This window comes from Theropithecus gelada, chromosome 17 (genome assembly GCF_003255815.1).
Source record: "Theropithecus gelada isolate Dixy chromosome 17, Tgel_1.0, whole genome shotgun sequence".
NCBI classification, from domain to species: domain Eukaryota; kingdom Metazoa; phylum Chordata; class Mammalia; order Primates; family Cercopithecidae; genus Theropithecus; species Theropithecus gelada.
Genome location: NC_037685.1, coordinates 73,041,991 through 73,063,607, shown reverse-complemented (window position 1 = coordinate 73,063,607; position 21,617 = coordinate 73,041,991). Strand labels below are relative to the sequence as shown.

The 21,617-nt window shown below is 38.5% G+C and overlaps 1 protein-coding gene across 1 annotated transcript in view; it reads left to right on the top strand.

Moving 5' to 3' along the window:
• The first annotated feature begins 837 nt into the window (after positions 1–837).
• VWA8 (von Willebrand factor A domain containing 8) overlaps positions 838–21,617 on the top strand; it is a 389,692-nt gene continuing 368,912 nt past the window's right edge. Inside the window, exons 1-2 of the mRNA XM_025364717.1 lie at positions 838–1,099; positions 9,090–9,167. Of these exons, the coding sequence (XP_025220502.1) occupies positions 937–1,099; positions 9,090–9,167 (241 nt within the window). The 5' untranslated portion in view covers positions 838–936. The remainder of the gene's footprint in view (positions 1,100–9,089; positions 9,168–21,617) is intronic.

Below are 21,617 nucleotides of genomic sequence, written 5' to 3'. Positions count from 1 at the left end.
TTGTCTCACATTTTGCCTTTGTCAGTTCACTGTGACATTTTGGGGATGCAGTCTAATTACATTAGGCTTAGTTTGCTTTGTGGTAGGGCTGTTTCCGATGTTGGAATGTACGAGAGGGAGGCAGCCTTAGCCAGTGTCCTACTTTTTCCTTTACTAAAGACATAAATTATCTTTATATAACTCTTGTATTACAGCATGACCGGAAAAGTGCTTGATCTGGATCCTTTCTGATATTTGAGCAACTTCTATCTATCCTTAAGATGTGAATTTTCTTCCTTGGAATTTAGGAAGCGGTAATAAAACACAGAAACAACCACCACGAAAGGGACAAAGGGTAACGCTTTCAGGTAAGGTTTGGAAACACTAGTGTGGTTACAATGAATCAAGACAGTTGTGAAAGTTCCCATCATCTTGTGCATGTTTTCTCAGTTTCCCAAATCTGAAGCCGGGTACATGGAAATCTCCCTATACTTAACTAAGAAACAAAGACTTGGTGCAAGCATCTGAAGAGCCTCACCGACAAATGCTCCTAAAACCCTTGGCTGTCCCTAACTCCTGAGATTCTGTGGGATCGCAGGGAAAAGGCGGGGTGAAGGCCTGGTGCATCCAGGTGAACAGACAGTCTCAGGGACTGCGAGGCGCGCGCCAGAGCCCAGCGCCGCAGCTCGGAGTACCCCAGCGGCTCGGGCCGTCTCGGGACGGGGCCGGCTCTTTGACTGACGCTCCGCAGGCTCTTGCAGCCCGCGTGGCCCATGCAGGGCCGAGCTGGGCCGGGCAGAGTCTACTGAGCCGGCCGCGCCGAGGGGGAAGGAGTTTCCGGCGGACTCGGCTAGGTGCTGCTTCCTGTCCGCTTCTCTGCGCCGCCTCACGCTGCCTGCCTGGGACGCACCTCGACACCCGGGCCCCCTCGCTGTCCCCGGCAGCGCCCCCGGCCCCATGCAATCCCGGCTCCTACTCCTCGGGGCACCCGGAGGCCACGGCGGCCCGGCCTCGCGGCGCATGCGGCTGCTTCTGCGGCAGGTGGTGCAGCGCAGGCCGGGTGGCGACAGGCAGCGGCCAGAGGTCAGACTGGTGCACGCCGGCTCGGGGGCCGACACAGGTAACTCGGGGTGCGCCCCTGCCCTCCCTGGTGCCCCTGCGCTCCGTGCCGGGCCCCCGCGCGCCGTCGCCCCTCCTCTCTGTTGCTTCGCTGCACTTGGAAGGACCGTTTGCCGATCGGGGAGCTCAAAGATCGAGCTTCTAGTCCCGCCCTCGGCGCTAACTGCTGTGTAACGTGGCGCAAGGCGCTCGCACTCTCTGTGCCTCATTCTGCAACCGGAGGGGTCTGGACTAAGGATTCTGATGACCTATAATAGTGATTTCTCCTTCCCCTGCCGCTGCCTTTACCCCCAGAATTCTGACTTAGATTATAATACTCGTAGAGGTTAATGCCTCAGCCCTATGGAATTATTGAAAGCTGGATTTGACCTTGCTCTCTAAGCCTCAAGGGCTTGGAAACCAGTCTGTGTCATGGTCTAGCCAGGGCTTGGGGCGGCTTAGAAGGGAACATTCTCGCCAAAGAACCCATAGTTCACGGTGTTTTAAATGCATCCCGGAGCATTTCCAAGTTTTACAGGAGTTTTCTTTAAAGTTTCACATAATTCTTAGAGCTGACAGTTACACCTTAATTTAGTTAAAACACTTGCCTCTACGAAGTTGAGGTAATTGAAACCCAGAAGGGAAAAGTGATTCGCTGGAGAACACACACTAATGACTATGCTAGAATCACATGCTTTGATTTCTAGGCTCAGTATTTTTTGGCTCTACTTGAGCTGGTTCTAGGAATTCTTTTTCTTGTGTGTTCGTGGAGTTAGAGTTACTGTGATGGTTAAGGAAAGGATGCCTGTTGTTGCTACCCTTGAATGGTGAAGTGATTCTAGACAAGATTTTGTCAATGTCAGTGCTGCCTGGAATAACAGGTTTTCACTGTGAAATTGTAGGTTTCGTTGTCCGCTTGCATTCTTCCCCAACCCTCAGTTTTCCTTGCTAAGAAATGAGCATATGGGCCGGGCGCAGTGGCTCACGCCTGTAATCCCAGCACTTTGGGAGGCCGAGGCGGGCGGATCACGGGGTCAGGAGATCGAGACCATCTTGGCTAACACGGTAAAACCCCGTCTCTAGTAAAAACAAATACAAAAAAAATTAGCCGGGCGTGGTGGCGGGCACCTGTAATCCCAGCTACTCGGGAGGCTGAGGCAGAAGAATGGCGCCACTGCACTCCAGCCTGGGCGACAGAAAAAGACACCCATGTAAAAAAAAAAAAAAAGCATATTTAGGTCCCATGCATTTCATTTTATTCATTCAAGACATACACCCCCCACCCCCCACCATAGTGTTGCAATTTCAAATTTTGCTTTTTTTTATTTTTTTGCTTTTTCTCAATTACTCTCACTTCTAGGCTGTTTATTCATTTGCTTTTTAACTTTTTTGTGTGTTCTTTGTTTTTTGCTCCTTTGCCCTAGAAGGCAGAGGTCAAAGGTGGAAGTGTAGCATAAACTATAGGTTGGGTTTTGGAGTTAAGCAGTCTGGGTTGGAATCCACTTATGCACTATCTAACCATGGGTCGTTGAGGGTAGATTACTTAACTTTGTGTCCCAGTTTTCTTAACTGTAAAAGGATAAGAAGAATATATCTATTATGGTTGTTGTGAGGATTTATTAATTAATATAATCTGTAGCACATATTAATGCTCAATAAAAGTTAGCTTTTTTATTCTCAGTATGTACAGTTTTAGCTATTTGAGAATTATTGTTTCCTTACCTTTCTCTAGAAGACATGAAACCAAGTTTTTTTTAGATTCAGGACTGTCCAGACTATCTGGGTAGGCAGATTTAGCAGACTGAATTGACCTTAACTTTTTAAAAACAATTGTTCTTTGTACATGGATAATACACGTTGATTGTAAAAACATTAGAAACACATATGAGTGTGAGTTTTTAAAGTCTGTATTATATATGTATTGGTAGATTAGTTGTAAATGTTCTCAAATTTTGTTATAGCCAGCAAATCAAAGTATAGGCTTTGCTTCAAATGTGAGAGTCATGGACATATTACAGAGAACATATTATCTTCTTTAAAGCAGTCATTCACTCTGGCAGGATCAGACCACAAGAAGTATATTTTGAAGGTGTGAGTACTGTGGCTGAATGAAGTTGGGAACGCACCAGAGATCTGGACTTGAGTAAGAGCAATTGTTAGCCAGGTAAATGGACAGCACACTTTCGACTACTCTGAGGCCTGAGAGTAAGGCCATCAAGATGGGAGTGTCCCATTTTGAATCAGAGATCATACACAGACAAGTGTAAAACTACAAATAGCAATAGGCCATAATGGATTACATCTTATGTTGGGAAGATGCTCTCAGCTGCATTCGTACATGTGACCAGTAACTGATTATCTCCTCTCTGTGTAATTGACATTGTTTCCTAATAGTTCGAAAAAAAAAATAAAGTTCATAAATAATAGATTTAAGTTATATACTGGTGTTATTTCTCCTGGAGTATTTGTTTTATTTTTCTGTGTATTCCTTTGGTGCCTGCCCACACTTTGTACCTAATAAGCATTCAGTGGCTTATTATGTGAAAGTTCATACAGAGAAGGAGCTGGAGAGGCTGGAATTGCCTTGTTTGCTCTCAAGAGAGGACCTTTGTTAAGCCTGATAACAGACAGAAAATAGGTCACTTATATTAAAAACAAAACAAATAAACTCAACCCAAACCCACTGCTTTTTATCCTTTGCTGTCAGATAGTATAAGTATCTATAATTGTAAATTCTTTATATCTCTTTATACTTCCATTAAAATTACTGTCTCTTGGTTTTTAAGAGCAAAGAGGTTAACAAGGTTAACAAGGATATCTACTGCAGAGAGTTTTCAATAAAGATTATTGTAGTGTTTTTACAGATGGAGCCAAGCAAGTTGTTTCAGTGGGACTCTGATGTTAAATGCATTCAAATATACTATAGATCAAATGATAAACCCAGAAACATAACTGTATAAATATATCATGACATTTTGGTGCTCTCCTTTAACACCATTATTAAAGGGATTCACAGTTTTTTCTTTATGACTCTTGTATATGAAGTAAATTTGTTTATAGAAATACTGTAAAATATTTTTACACAGCTATCTATGTTTATTGTAGAAGAGTGATAAATACAAATTCCCTAAAACATAATCCTTCCACCCAAATTTATAATTATCAACTTTTTAGCATTAATCCTATCAGATTACATATATATGTATAATTATTTATTTATTTTTGAGATGGAGTCTTGCTCTGTCACCCAGGCTGGAGTGCAGTGGTGCGGTCTTGGTTCACTGCAACCTCTACCTCCTGGGTTTGAGTGATTCTCCTGCCTCAGCCTCCCAAGTACCTGGGACTACAGGTGTGCACCACTGTATTAGTCTGTTCTCATACTGCTATAAGGACATGCCAGAGACTGGGTAATTTATGAAGAAAAAAAGGTTTCATGGGCTCACATGGTTTCACATGGCTGGGGAGGCCTCACAATTATGGTGGAAGGCGAAGGAGGAGAAAAGTCATGTCTTACATAGCGGCAAGCAAGAGAGCTTGTGTACGGCAACTCCTCTTTATAAAACCATCAGACCTTGTGAGACTTATTCACTACCACGAGGACAGCACAGGAAAAGCCTGCCCCCATGATTCAATTACCTCCCACTGGGTCCCTCCCATGACACAGGGATTATGGGAGCTACAATTCAAGATCAGATTTGGGTGGGGACACAGGCAAACCATATGAACCACCCCAGCTAATTTTTGTATATTTGGTAGAGATGGGGTTTCACCATGTTGGCCAGGCTGGTCTTGAGCTCCTGACCTCAAGTGATCTGCCTACCTTTGCCTCCCAAAGTGCTGGGATTACAGATGTGAGCCACTGTGCCTGGATGATATGTATATTTATATAGATACATGTTTTTTTTAAAGAAATGGGACCATGTATGCTTTATAATTATTACATCCATTATTGTGAACATATTAACATGGTAATAAATATTGTACATGATTGTTTAAAATAGTTACTAAGTTTATATGTTTGTTCATATAATTTATTTTATTAATGTCTCATTCTTGGACATTCACATTGTCTAAAATATATAAACAATGCAATAAACATCCATCTACATGAATTTTTGTTATTTTAACATTATATCCTTGGGCTACAATAGGATTAGATAGTAACAACTTTGAGGAGGGAAAATATAGAACTGTGGCTTCAACTGAGAGATACAGTGTAAAGAGGAAAGAACTATACTATGGTTTTGGTCTAAGCTTTGTATTTATCAGGTATTGAACCTTGGGGAAATTATTAACTACTTTGAACCTGCAGCAGGTTATTTTGACCCTGAGGATATTCTGACCCCATTGTATATTCAAGAATTTAACAGAAAGGCTCAGAACAATGGTAAGCTTATAAATCATTAGGCAGATCCGCATTAGGGGCCCATAGACTAGTGTGGGAATTGCTGATATATTTAGTTTTCTCTTGGGTCTAAGTTTAGTATATATAAAAATGATGACACTAACCCAGTTGTTCTCAACCCAAGATGATTTCCCCCCATCGGGGACATTTGGCAATGTCTGGAGATGTTTCTTTTTGGTTGTCAGAACCAGGAGGGAGGGGTGCTACTGGCATCTAGTGGATAGAGGCCAGTGATGCTGTTAAACAGTCCATGACACACAGGACAGCTCCTCACAACAAAAAATTATCCGGCCTAAAATGTTCATAGTGCCGCTGTTGAAAAACCCTCATGAAACCAACTTCTTTGTCAAAGCTACGGTTAGAAACTTTAGACTCACTAAACTTAACAAAATTTAAGCACAGAACAATTTGTGAATTGGGCAGTCCTCAGAACCAAAATAAGCTCAGAGAGCTCCATTCTGCAACGTGAGCAGGCAGCATTTATGGACAGAAAATGGAAGTAAGGTACAGAAACAGCTTACTTGGCTATAACTCAGTGTTTGCCTTACTTGAACACGGTCTCATCAGTTGGCAGCCTGTGGTTGACCAAAGCTCAGCCGCTCAGATTGGCTAAAACTCATCTATTTGTTACCAAAGTATACTCCTAAGTTCTGGTTTCAGTTAATTTACATACAAAGTTATGTTGCAATTCATTACATAAGGACTGCAAGTACGGAGGCATCCTTAGACCAAATTTGGTTTAATTTAACAATTTGCCCCTTTTGATTAGCTTCTTACTTTTGAGAGGTTCACCAAAACTTTGGGCGTTGTTGCTACTCTTTGTCACCAACTTAATGGACTTACTTGGTCTCACTATGGAATTTACAAGCCATGATGTCACATCAGTTGAATAATTCTTTCTGTTCTTGCTGTTCTGGTCAAAGTGAGACCATTGAATGCTCAATGACTGGCTGCATACAAACATTTAAGACTTGACAGGATATGGTGCACCAGAAGGGCCATTGTGAAGATTCTCAGGAGAATAATAAAGACCGAAGTGTACTTCTTAACAGCCCCTATGAACTGAACCAATCAGAAATCCAACAAGGTTCAGGCACTATAGGCACTTCGATAGTATTTGAGTCTAGTTCAAGTAAACCCACAGTTTACTTGAAGAAAGGCATACATTAGCTTCTTTTGCCTAAATTATGTTACCTGTTGTCTTATGAGTATTCTTATTCCCCTTTAGAAAGTATTTAGACTATCTCACTTAAATAAATCATTACAAATGGCTTGACTTGTAAGCACATTAGTAGGTGGGATGTTCTCAAAAGAGAAAATCATTAGAGCTTAAAAACAATACCTAAGAAAATATTTAATTTAAAATTATAATTATTCATTTGTCAAACATTCATTGAATATCTGTTAGGTTTCAGGTACTGCAGATAAAATGATGATTAAAACTTAGGCCTTGTACCAAGAAAAAAAGAGTCTTGTAGACTAAACAGTAATCTTCAAAACTTTTTCTTATTTATCTGTTAGGAGGATTTTAAAAATATGTATCCCTTTGAACATTTTTAGGTTGATAGCTAAAGTTTTCCTGGTAAGTTTAAATAGTTGCAAAGGATGACATTTCCAGTGTGTTGTAAATATTGGCATTTAAAAGAAAAAATATTATAAATTCCAAGTGTATCTTTTAAGCGGAAACAGAATATTCTAGCAATTTAGTACAAATTCTGAGTGTACTAAATATTCAGTATTTAGTGGAAATAGAATATCCTATCTCTATTTTGGAAGTAGATAAAAAGCTTTTCTTTAATTGTTAGAAAATGTCTCTTATCTCCTTGAATTTGTATTTCCATTACAAAAGCATAAGTCAGAGCCTGTGCTAGCAGAAAGACGAATGGAGTGATCAATTTGTGTTAGAGGAAAAGTTCGGGAAGGTTCAATGGGGAGATGAAGATATTTCAGGAGTAGTTGTGTAGAGGGCAAGTGGTGTGAGAGAGATGTGGAAGGCCTTCTAGGCTGAGGAGATAAAGTGTTAGTCACCAAGATGGGAATACAAGAGTTGGATCTGGTTAGAGGTGGTTGGGCGCACACAACGGACAACATAGAATTCTGTTTCTGTATGTTTGTTGAGTTGTCTCTGGAATATCTAGGTAAAGTGTCCAGTAGGCTACTGGCAGGTATGAAACTCAGGAGAGAGATCTGAGCCAAAATAGACATTAAAGAGTTAGTTGTATATGGTGTTTGAAGAGTACCCTTAACTGGAAAAAAAAAGGTTGTATAGAGGTCAGAGTTGGGACATTGGTGTGGATTAAATGACTGATGAAAGTATAGGGTGGTAACAGAAGATGGCCAAGAACATCAATGTTTACGGCAGGGATGGCAGATGCCTGGTCCATATGAATGTCATAACTTTTCCCCATTGTCTATAGCAGATGTGACTCATTGATCACCACCCTGTTTCCCAATGAGTCCAATTTCCATTGTGATCCACTACCTGGCCAGTTCTTGGCATTTATGCCATTGGGGCTTTATTCCTTTTATGTACTTAGAAATATTGAAGTTTAAGGATATGTTGCTGGATAATTGGAAATTGTATGTAGTGAAAATAAGGGTGTATGAATATATATAAAAAGGTTCAGGATGTGTGTTAAAGATAACACTCTATGGGCTGGGCGTGGAAACTCACGCCTGTAATTCTGGCACTCTGGGAGGCCGAGGTGGGCGGATCACTTGAGGTCAGGAGTTTGAGACCAGCCTGGCTGACATGGGGAAACCTCATCTCTACTAAAAATACAAAAATTAGCCGGGTGTGGTGGCACATGCCTGTAATCCCAGCTACTTGGGAGGCTGAGGCAGGAGAATCACTTGAACCCAGTAGGCAGAAGTTGCAGTGAGCCAAGATCACATCACTGCACTCCAGCCTGGGCGGCAGAATGAGAGTCCGTCTTAAAAAAAAAAAAAAAAAAGGCCAGGTGCGGTGGCTCACGCCTGTAATCCTAGCACTTTGGGAGGCCGTGGCGGGCAGATCACGAGATCAGGAGATCGAGACCATCCTGGCTAACATGATGAAACCCTGTCTCTACTAAAAATACAAAAAATTAGCCGGGTGTGGTGGCGGGTGTCTATAATCCCAGCTACCTGGGGGGCTGAGGCGGGAGAATGGTGTGAACCCAGGAGGCGGAGCTTGTAGTGAGCTGAGATTGCGCTACTGCACCCCAGCCTGGGCGAAGAGCGAGACTGCGTCTCAATAAAAAAAAAAAATGTATTTTACTCTGTGGATGCTTTGAATGATCTTAAAAAATGCATTCTTCTGTATTGTTTTTGCTTATATTAATTAATGTTGCTATTCATGAAATAAAGCTTGTTGATGTATTTTATCATGATTTTTGTTTGTTTGCTAACATAGCATTTAAAATGTGAATTTCACTGATGCCTCACTTCTCCTTTATACATATATACTTTGAATAGAAGTTTTAGAGCATAGCGCTTGACATATAGACAGCTGTGTAGTACATTTCTGTAACATCCCTCCCTGTAGGTCAGGACAAGCATTGTAGCATAGTCTATGGTTTTCTCATTTGTCTCTTATAATTATTCTGTTTTTAAATTCTCTTTTTAGGTGATACAGTTAATATTGGAGATGTATCCTACAAATTGAAAATTCCTAAGAATCCAGAACTTGTGCCACAGAACTACAGTAAGAAATATTTATTAATATGTGAATGAATAACTTTTAACTTTTCATTATGGGAATTGTCAGAGTTGCATAAAGCTAGAGAGAATAGTATAAACCTAATGTTTTTATCATCCAAACATTTATCAATATTATGCCAATCTTCTTTTAACTGATTTTTGTTCTGGAGTATTTAAAACAGTAGAAACATTTATTTTTCTCATATCCTACTGTTTCTTTTTTACCTGGAATAAGATTTACGTATAATGCACAGAACTTTTTTTTTTTTTTTTTTTTTTTAATTATACTTTAAGCTCTGGGATACATATGCAGTATGTGCAGGTTATACACGTGTTACATAGGTATACACGTGCCATGGTGGTTTGCTGCACGCATCAATCTGTCATCTACATTAGGTATTTCTCCTAATGCTATTCCTCCCCTAGATTGCCACTCCCTGACAGGCTCCAGTGTGTGATGTTCCCCTCCCTGTGTCCATGTATTCTCATTGTTCAACTCCCAATTATGAGTGAGAACATGCGGTGTTTGGTTTCCTGTTCCTGGGTTAGTTTTCTGAGAATGGTGGTTTCTAGTTTCATCCATGTCCCTGCAAAGGACATGAACTCATCTTTTTTTATGGCTGCATAGTATTCCATGATGTATATGTGCCACATTTTCTTTATCCAGTCTATCATTGATGGGCATTTGGGTTGATTCCAAGTCTTTGCTATTATGAACAGACGCACAGATCTTAAGTATTTATTTTGGTTGGTTTTGACAATTTTATAAACCTGTATAACCACCAAGATTACATTAATCATCCCAAATGTTCTCTTGTGTTCCTACCCCTTTACCCTGCCCTGGAAATCACTGTTCTTTTTTTTTTTTTTTTAAATGATGGTAGATTAGTTTTGCTTATTCTTTAGCTATATATAAATAGAATCACATGGTATGGTTATATGTGTGTATGTATTTTTTTTCTCATGAAGAGCATTAATTTGAGATTCATCTATGTTGCTGTACCTATCAGTTTGTTTTTAATTCCTGAATAATGTTCCATTGTGTAAAGATACCACAGTTTGTTTATCCATTCTCCTATTGATAGATTTGGATGGCTTTCATTTTAAGCCTGCTGTGAATATTCCTATACAATTCTCGTAGTTATCAGTTTTTTTTTTTATTATACTTTAAGTTCTAGGGTACATGTGCACAACGTGCAGGTTTGTTACATATGTATACTTGTGCCATGTTGGTGTGCTGCACCCATCAACTCGTCAGTACCCATCAACTCGTCATTTACATCAGGTATAACTCTTGAGTAAGAAAACTAGGAGTTGAATTGATATGTCATACTATAGATGTCTGTTTAACTTTTTAACACTGCCAAAGAATTCTCCAAAGCAGTTGTACCATTTTACCTTTGACCAACAGTGATGTTCTACATCCTTGTCAACAGTCTTTTTAATCTTACTCAGTCTACTAGGTGTGAAAAAGTAACTCATCATGGTTTTTGGTTTATAACAGCTTTGTTGAGATATAATTCATATACCATAAAATTCACCTTTCTATATTGTACAATTTAGTAATTTTAGTTTATTCAGAGTTGTGCAGCCATACTATTTATTATCTAACATTGTCATCACTCCATGAAGACACTTTATCCTCATTAATAGTCAAATCCCATTTTCTTTCTTCTCTCTCCCCCGCCATCCTCCCAGCCTTTAGCAATCACTAATATACTTTCTGTTTCTATAGATTTGTCTATTTTGGACATTTTATATAAATGGGATCATATAATATGTAGCCATTGTATCTTATTTTAGCATAATGTTTTCAAGGTTTATTGATGCTGTAGTTCATTGCTTTTTATGGCTAAATTATATTCCATTGTGTAGATATTCCACATTTTGCTCATCGCTTCATCAGTCAATGGACATTTAGATTGTTTCCACTTTGGAACGATTGTGAATAATGCCACTCCAAGCATCCATATACAAGTTTTTATATGGACACATTTTCAACTTTCTTGGGTTTTACCTAGAAGAGAAATTGCTAGGTCATATGGTAACTCTATGTTTAACATTTCAAGGAATTGCCAAAGTGATTTTTTTTTTTTTTTGAGACAGGGTCTCACTCTGTGGCCCAGGCTGGGGTGCAGTGGCGCAATGTCGGCTCACTGCAACCTCCCCCTCCCGGGTTCAACCTCCAGGTCCTTAACCTCTGCAGTAGCTGGGACCATAGGTGCAGGCTACCACGCCCAGCAATTTTTGTATTTTTTGGTAGAGATAGGGTTTCACCACGTTGATCAGGCTGGTCTCAAACTCCTGTTCTCAGGTGATCCGCCCACCTCAGCCTCCCAAAGTGCTGGGTTTACTGGCGTGAGCCACCACGCCTGACCACCAATATGGTTTTCAAATCACCTACACCATGTTACATTCTAACTAGCAATGTGTGAGGATTCCAGTTTTTCCACATCCTCACTAATGCTTGTTATTGTTTGTCTTTTTTATTACAGCCATCATCAGACATGTGAAGTGACATCTTGTTGTGGTTCTGATTTGCATTTCCCTAATGACTTACAATGATTATTTGCCCAAAATCATGTCACTTCTTTTCTCAAAATTCTTTAAATGAGTTTTTAGTATTTTGGGAACAAAGGTCCATCCTTAGCTATTAATTTCTTGATCTAGTCTTAGCCTCATCTCATGCCACTCTCCTCTCCTATTCTTTGTTCCAGTCATTGGTCATGATATAGAATAGCTTTTTGTTCACTCTTCAGATTCTTCCACTAGACTATGTGCTCTGTTAAAGAAAAAATAAATCAATGATATGTGTTAAAGCTGGGTAAGGAAGACTTTATTCAGGACTGTCACTATGAGTCTTGGAGTGGGGAAGAGAGATCAGGCTCAACTCCCAATGCAGCATGGGCAAGTGGTAATTTATAGCCAAGGAACGGTGTGGGAGTTGGTGGATAGAAAATTATTAAGAGGAAATTTCAGGGTTAAGGGAGATTCTGGCTAAGCCAACCTAACAGAATTCTTGCTGATGACAGGCTGGGGTGATCAGACATCACCTGGGGGATGGTGGAAGATGAGGACTCTGATCAGATATCAAGGGTGATTAGATTATGAGGATGGGCGGGATCTGGATAAATTGTTTTTTTTTTTTTTTTTCTTTTTTAAAATTTATTTATTATTATTATACTTTAAGTTGTAGGGTACATGTGCATAACGTGCAGGTTTGTTACATATGAATACTTGTGCCATGTTGGTGTGCTGCACCCATCAACTCGTCATTTAATCAGGTATAACTCCCAATGCAATCCCTCCCCCCTCCCCCCTCCCCATGATAGGCCCCGGTGTGTGATGTTCCCCTTCCTGAGTCCAAGTGATCTCATTGTTCAATTCCCACCTATGAGTGAGAACATGCGGTGTTTGGTTTTCTGTTCTTGTGATAGTTTGCTAAGAATGATGGATTCCAGCTGCATCCATGTCCCTACAAAGGACACAAACTCATCCTTTTTTATGGCTGCATAGTATTCCATGGTGTATATGTGCCACATTTTCTTAATCCAATCTGTCACTGATGGACATTTGGGTTGATTCCAAGTCTTTGCTATTGTGAATAGTGCCGTAATAAACATACGTGTGCATGTGTCTTTATAGCAGCATAATTTATAATCCTTTGGGTATATACCCAGTAATGGGATGGCTGGGTCATATGGTACATCTAGTTCTAGATCCTTGAGGAATCGCCATACTGTTTTCCATAATGGTTGAACTAGTTTACAATCCCACCAACAGTGTAAAAGCGTTCCTATTTCTCCACATCCTCTCCAGCACCTGTTGTTTCCTGACTTTTTAATGATTGCCATTCTAACTGGTGTGAGAGATAAATTGTTTTAATGGCGTTCTTTTGCTAAAACTGGATTTTACTAGGAAGTACACAGGTGTGTCTAGGGAGAATATCTCACTTTAATCTAACCCAAGGTTCCATTGACTCTACCCTCTAAATGCCTCTGCAATCTGTCCTTTACACTCTGGCCCACTGGTTTTTTGTTTTTTGTTTTTTTGAATTATTTTATTAGTGGTCATCCTGGGGATTGTAATTAACACTTTAACCTAAAACAATCTTGTTTAGATTAATGGTAACTTAGTTTCAATAGTATATAAACTACTCCAATGTAGCTCTGTTCCCTTCCACCTCCTTTGTGTTATTATTGTTATACAAATTATATCTTTATACATTGAAAGTTTATCAGCACAGTTTTATAATTATTGCTTTATGAAGTTTTTAAAATCAGGCAGAAGAAAAGAGTTAGAAACAAAAATATGCTTACACTGTCATTATTATTTTTTCTATGTAGTTCCCTTTACTGATAATCTTTATTTCTTCATGTGGATTTGAGTTACTGTCTAGTGTGCTTTCATTTCAGCTTACAGGAAAGATTCCCTTTAGTAAGTATCTTCTATATGGCAGGTCTGCTAATGGTGAATTATCACTTTTTTTTTTTTCAATTTGGATATGTCTTCATTTCTCCTGTGTATTTTGAAGGATAATTTTATTGGAAATAGAATTCTCGGTCGACAGTTTTTTTTTCAGCACTTTGAATATGTCTTCTTACTGTTTGTGGACTTCCTAGTTTTTGAAAAGCAGTCAGTTATCAGTCTTAGCAAGGATCCTTTTTATATGATGAATCAGTTTTTCTCTGCTATCAAGATTCTGTCTTCAGCTTTTTGATAGTTTGACTGTGGGTGTATCTAAGGATAGATTTCTTTGAATTTACCCTGTTTTGAGTTTGTTGAGCTTCTTGGATGGGATGTGCAAATTAATGTTTTTCATCAAAGTTGGCAAGATTTTGGCTATTATTTTTCATTATTTTTTTTTTATTGCCTTTTCTCTCTCTCCTTGTAGGACTCCCATTATATTTGATAGATTTGATGGTGCCCTACAAGTCTGTGAGAATCAGTTCATTTTTCTTTGTAATTTCTTCTTTCTGTTCCTTAGATTGGATTATCTCAATTGACTAATCTTCAAGTTTGCTGATTCTTTCCTCTGCCTCCTCACATCTGTTGTTGAGCCCCTCTGGTTAATTTTATCAGAGTTTTCAAGTTCAGAATTTTTATATGGATCTTGTTTTATAATTTCTCTTTATTGGTACTCTGTTTCATGAGACGCTGTTGTCATACTTTACTTCTTTAGACATGATTTCTTTTAATTCTTTGAATGTATTTATGATAGTTGATTTAAAGTGTTTTTCTACTTAGTGAAATGTCTGGCATACTCTGAGATAGTTTTTATTGACTCCTTTTTTTTTTGTACGTATGAGCCATACTCTCCTATTTCTTTATTTCTTGTAATTTTGTTCTTATTGAAAGTAGACATTTTAAATAGTATAATCTCTCCTTCCCAGGCTTTGTGGTTGCTCCTTGTGATGCTGCTTTTTGTTTAGTGATGTTCCTACTCTATTTCCTTAAAGTCTGTATTCTTTGTCCTGTCTTGTTAGCTTAGTGGTCAGCTAATGTTTGGACAGAGATTTCTTTAATGCGTTGAATCAGTAAGTCTCTTGGCTTTTGCTGAGAGTCTGTATGTGCAAGTTGGGCATGGTTTTAGTGCTCCATAGGTAGCTTACAATTGTGTCTCAACCTTTTCTTTCTGCTTGTGTGGACCCTCAAGGTTAGCTGAAGGTGAGAGATTAGGTCCTTCTCAGGATTTTCCTGAATATATGCATGGCCTTCCAGATTCCTAGGCATACACTGAAGCTTTTCAAAGCCTTCTATGAACATCTCATTTTCAGTTTTTGTTTTTGTTTTTGAAGTTTTTTGGTTGTCCTCTTGTTAGCTCCAAATGTTTTTGCTACCTCAGGCAGCTGTGATGTTAAACAATTGTTGATTTTTTTTTTGACAAATGCCCAGGGTTAGTGCTGTTTGCATACAGTAGCTCTGAGTACATCAAATAAAGACAAATTCTAAAAATGGATCATTTCAGGGAGCTGCCAGACAGGTCAAGTAGGGATAATTTTCTGGGGATGAGACTTTTGAGGAGCTTCTGAATAGTTCTGTTCACTTCAGTGACTTCCAGGCTGCTGGTTTCACCATGATTGTGGGCAGTTGGTTGTAAAACAATTGGCCTCACGTCTGTAATCCTAGCACTTTGGGAGGCTAAGGTGGGATGATCGCTTGAGGCCAGGAGTTCGAGACCACCTTGGGCAACATAGTGAGACACTAAGACCCTGTTTCTACAAAAAATAAAAATAAAATATTGTTTTTTATTGTGGTTAAGGCTGCAGTGAGCCATGATTGTGCCACTACAAGCCTTCTGCCTGAGCAACAGAGTAAGACCCTGTCTCAAAAAAAGAAAAAAGAAAAGAAAAACGAAGATAATCACAGAGCTGGGGACATGGGGGTGGAGTCAGGGCAAATTAACCCCTTTTCTTAGATAAATGTATATGAGATTGTTGAAAACTTTTTGATTTCTGGAGTTCAGAAGAAGTTGAGTTTGACAATTTATGCCATTATTATTGGTTTTTTAAGAAGGAATAAACTTTCAGAGGTCCTTACTCTATTCCAATAATGCCTGTCTTTTCACTGTGGTTTATTTATTATTATTATTGATACAGAGTCTTGCCCTGTCGCACAGGCTGGAGTGCAGTGGTGCAATCTCGACTCACTGCAGCCTCTGCCTCCCAAGTTCAAGTTATTCTCCTAGCTCAGCCTCCCGAGTAGCTGGGATTACAGGCTCATGCCACATTGCTCAGCTAATTTTTGTATTTTTTTTTTAATAGAGACAGGATTTTACCCTGTTGGCCCAGGATGGTATTGAACTCCTTACCTCAGGTGATTCACCTGCCTTCGCCTCCCCAAGTGCTGGGATTATGGGCATGAGCCACTGCACCCAGCCTCACTGTGGTTTAACTTTGCATTTTTCTGATGAACAATGATGTTCAAGATATTTTTCTGAGCTTATTGGCCATTTATGTATCTACTTTTAAGTATCTGTTAAAGTCATTTGCCCACTAAAAAAAACCCCTCAATTTTAAAAAATTTTATTATTGAATTGCAAAGTTTTTTATATATTATGGATCCAAGTACTTTGTCATGTATAAGTATATAAGTATTATGAATACTTTTTCTCAATCTATTTGCTTAGTCATTTTCTCATTGATATCTTTTGGTTGGCAGAAAGTTTGATTACACACAATTTATTGATTATTTGTTTTTTAAAGTTAGTGCTCATTGTGTCAGAAATCTTGGCCTACACCAAGATTGTAAAGACATTCTGTGTTTTTTCCTAAGAATTTTATAGTTCTGCTTTATTTTAAAAGGATAGGTCTATTACCTCTCTGCTTCTAAATTCATTGGCACCATTTTTTCGTAATACAGCCTTTATTAGTTAAATATCTGAGAATCTGTAGTGATTAGTGATATCTGTAGAATCTATAGTGATAATTCTCTATTTTGTTCCTGATACTGGAAATTTGTATTTGTGTTTTTTCCTTTTCTTTTTAATTAGTCTTACTACGGGTTTATCAATGCTAATAACTTTTCAAGGAAACAGCTTTTGACTATTGATTTTTTTTACTGTTGCTTGTCCATTTGTTATTTCATTGCTTTCCAAGCTTTAATATTTCTTTATTTTTATTTTAGTTCCTCTTCTCATGCCAGCTTCACAAACTATGGCAAACCTGGGGCCAAAGAGGTTTGTGAAAATCTCTGCTGTGTAGCTGCCAGATTTTTGGAATGTTGGGGAATTCTCTTTGCTATTCAGTCTTGTATTCTGCTTGTTGCAACTCAGCTGTCTCTTGTCTTGTTGTACTGCCCTCAGCCTCCAGAGGCCACTTCTTGAAGGCTGAGAGTGCCTCTGAGGGATTTATCTCAGCTATCTGGCCCCAGTACCATCCTTAAGGAACTGCTGTCTTGCACTGGATAAAGACCTGGAGTGCCTAGGAGGAATCTCTGTCACCTCTTCTCTCCTACCACTGGCCTTTTAGTGGGCTGTTGCCTTGCACTAGGGAAAGGTCCAGCATGCTTCAGGAAGAATATGTCTCAGGTCTTTCCCTGTATTTGGTCTGTAGTGTACATCCCTGTGCACTTGTAAGGACTGTTGGGAAAGAGTAGGTGGGTGGATGCATGTTTTCTCTGTGACTGGGACTTCTCAGTACATTATGTCTGCCTATGTGTGGCCATTATAAGTTTGCTGAAAGTTCAGTTTGTTTCTTCTGACACATCTATGGCAGATTGTTTTTCCTCCTGCCATTCTACCAGGGGTGAAAGTTAGCTGAGGGTCTATTCTTTCCTTGAAAAGGCTCAGTCTTTTCTAGAATTTAGTTCATGTAGGCTTTGTTTTCTTAGCTGTATGATGAGTTTTAGGAAACTGTGATTTTTATAGATTAGCTGGTTTATTCTGTTGGTTAGTTTGGAAATAAAATTCTCTTGCAACTCATTTCATCCTAACTAGAAGTGGGAGTTGGGAATATTTACTTTTAATATTCATTATTTAATGGTTATGCCTAAGTGTATTATTTTTAGTAGGTTTTCTTTTCCAGAGGTGAGACTAATGACATAAATCCTTTAATAAGTTGTTATACTTGTCTGGAGAAAAATGAACACAATAGATGTATAATACCTTACATGCCATGGGCACATTATAATTGGGGAAAAAGGGCACTTTTCCTGCTTTCTGGGTCTTCTCTTATTATGAGTGTAGCTAATGTTTTACAGTAAACTTGACAGGCAGGGGATAATATCCAATCTTGACAATAGGAAAACTTTTATGTAATTTGAGTTCTGTAGGAAAATGATTCCTGGGGTGGAAATTGTGTTTAAAATTTTGGCTGTACTGCTTTCTAGCAATGCCAATTTCTGCAGGTTATTTCACAGCTCTGAGCCTCCTTGACTATATAGGGGTGATTGTTTCAACTTCACGGATATATTATAATGATTAAATCAAATAGCATATGTGAAATGTGTAGGATACCACCTGGTGCTTAGTGCTCAATAAATGTGGTTGTGTACACAATCATTCTTCCAGTCTCCTGATTCTCGTTCCTTTTCGTTTTCCATTATTCCATGCCTGTGACACTGTTGAGTATGGGGATTACTAAGGGCTGCTATGATTGTGCTTAAGAGATACGCTAAAAATATTTTAGTGTTCATTTAGTCTTGTTCTTAATAAATGAATTCTGTATACATTTCATCGAAATTTGATTTTTAATTTGCCCTCAGTTAGGTTGTTTGCATGATTACAAATGGCTGTAGGATTTCAAATAAGCTTCAGTTTCCTTCAGAGATCAAATGTACTGTGTTTGCAGTGTAGCAAGAATGTTGGCATTTTCAGTCTTACCTAGACGTGAGGCATTGTCATTGTCTGATAGCATTCAACAGAGGATAGCGTTAGCTGTTCCTTCTTTTAGCTTCTAAGGTGCCGTATTATATCTGGGGTCAGCTGAAGTGCTTGTCATAGTCACAAATGCTTAATTATATTGGGAATCTTCTTAAGTGAGAGAATTCACAAGATTATCTGTATTAGTTTTAAGGATTTAATAGATCCTAGGAATAATACACACTTTAAAAGCATAGACTTTAAATATATTTTAGTATTTTGCAAATGACTGAGGGGCAATACAGTGGCTGACTGAGGGCAGGTCACCAAAAAACCTCCAAAAATTACCACATTTTCTTGTTTACATACTTTTACTATAGTTTTCATTCATCCTTTATGTGATCAAAACTTTTTGTATTTTGTTATTAGTAGCTTCCTCTTTGAAATTTACCTGAAGAGTTAATATTGAAAGCCCCGGTTGGATAGCCTGTAGACCCAATTTGTATTTTCTATTCTTGCTATTCATTCATCATTATTCCTACCATAATCACAATATAAGTATTCCTCCTCTATTATCCTTTGTACATCAAGATGATGGTGGTACCATATGTTTTATCCAGTAGTAAATTGTTGCATTGTTTCTACTAATCTTATTATGAGCAACTGTGTCCATTTGTAAGAAAAAGTCAGCTAGGGGTTTGATGAACTTGAAATAAGAAGTGACTGAGCTACATCAACCAAAATCTTAAGTAGCCACATATGCATTATGTGGTTGCTATATATTGATTAGACAGATAAATTGTCCTGCATAATACAACATGTTTTTGTGCATTCATTTACTGCATTGTGTTCCAATATTGTATTTGTTGGACTTTTTCTTCCTGTCTTGGGGACTGTTTCCAAAAGGAGTGAATTATAGTTCTTTGGCTTCACTGTGGCTGTTACTTGATTGATTAGAGATTATGGCTTTGGATTATGAATTTTGATGGACTTTTTTTTTTTTTTTCTGTTTTGGAGTTTAAAAAGTATTTTAAAATACTTTGGCAATGGTGTTTTGTTGAAGTTTGATACCCTCTTACTTTTCTTCCTGTATTTATGCTTTGATTTACCTAATTCTAAAAAGATTTTTGCTTTTTAGATATTTAACATTTTCAAGTGAAACATAAAATGATAGACTTTTGTTGAAGAAAGAGACTTGAGCAATTATTATCCTCTCTGAAACTTTGATTTCATAGCCAGGAAAGTAGGACCAGAGAAGGAGGTCAGAAGACTGATTAATTAGTAGCAAAGCCCAGATTTCCTGACTTCAGTTTGGTTTTCCTTTTACAGTCTGCCACAATGTCTCTAGCTATTTACTAGCTACTCTTGATTTTCCTGAGACTAAGTCCTGGAATGAGAAGAACAGTATGTTAGAAAATTCTTTTGGAATTTAAAAGTGTGAAAGATTATTAAAAATACTGAATTACTTGAGGCATGACAGTGCTATTTTATTTCTATCTTTATCAAATTTATTGTTTAGAGCACTGAGAGTCACTATTATCTTACAGTAATGAAGGAATAATAAAAATCACAATGTTGAAATATGAACCCTGATATTCATATTTAAAATTTAATAGAATGGTAGAAATCCTGCTAAGTGGCTGATGCTTAAGACTAGAAATATTCTCAGCTGGAAATCTAAACTTCAGTGCAAAACTACACAAAAACAGTATTATCTCATCAAAGTAAAATTTCTTAATTCATTGACCACCTGAAATAATAAATATGTATAGTCTACAGTCAGCTGTCAACTTCTCTTTTGAATTGCTTCTGTCTTCACAGCATTGGGCACAGCAGGACATCTTCCCCACTGCAGCATCTAACCTGGCACATCATAGATATGAGAGTTGGATTACTCTTCAGTTTTGTTTTTTTTTTATGATCTAGGTCTTGTTACCTCCTGCCTTGATCATTATAACTTCCATTTATCATCTTAGTCCTGAGTCTCTCACCTGTAAGTGTTGAAGTGGATAAATGCTTTTTTACTTTTCTCTGTGAAAACGGAATCTTAAGGCTTAGATGAATTTGGCAGTTTTCAAAAAGGGATTCTTTCATGCTTTTGTGCTTGAAGTTAAACTATATTGTATCAAAAATGGTGTTTCTTCCAGGATTTGCCTTATGAGGTTGTGCTCCAGCAGAGCAGGTTTTCAATAGATAGCTTTCAACCTGACCTCAGAGTTATATTTCTGCTTGCTTACATAATCTTGTTGCAGTTGGTAGACCAATTATATATGAGGTCATTTAAGGTTTACTGGACACACTGAACTGTTACCCAAGCAATTAGGGTCCACAAAGGTTTCTGTAAGAATTACAACATTGTGCTTTATTTAAAATGGCGAGTTTTGACATAAAATCCACAGGAGGAGAGAATTTTTCCTTTAGTTTGTAAATAATTTTGAGGTTTGAGAAATTCATCAGTATCATAAATGATAGCATGATTTTTGTGTAAATGTAGATAATAAAGAACAATCATTGCAGCTATTTGTCAAGCTTAATGAATTAGTGGCAAAAATTACACAAAACTTCACTGGGAAAGTGTTACCTAAGAGTCCCTTACTTAATAAAGTTAGAGCTTGGGAAAAAATCAAAGATGCAGGGCTGCCGCTACTTAGGATCTGCCTTATTTTCAATAGTTGGACTAATTGCCTCTCATTATATAAGAATTTTCTTTGAGAAAAGGATTACTTTGAGATTTCTTTAGTGTTTTTTTTTTTTTTTTGAGACAGAGTCTCACTCTGTCACTCAGGCTGGAGTGCAGTGGCGCAATCTCGGCTCACTGCAACCTCCGCCTCCGGGGTTCACGCCATTCTCCTGCCTCAGCCTCCCGAGTAGCTGGGACTACAGGCGCCTGCCACTACGCCTGGCTAATTTTTGTATTTTTAGTAGAGATGGGGTTTCGTCATGTCAGCCAGGCTGGTCTCAAACTCCTGACTCGTGATCCGCCTGCCTCGGCTTCCCAAAGTGATAGGATTACAGGCGTGAGCCACCGCACCTGGCCTAGATGTGTTTTTAAGAATAGAGTCCTTAAAAGGAAGAGTCTCATCAACTTTAAAAGTCCTTGAACATGTTCTTAAGTATCCTGTAGAGTCTCTATAGCAATCTTTATCCAATGCG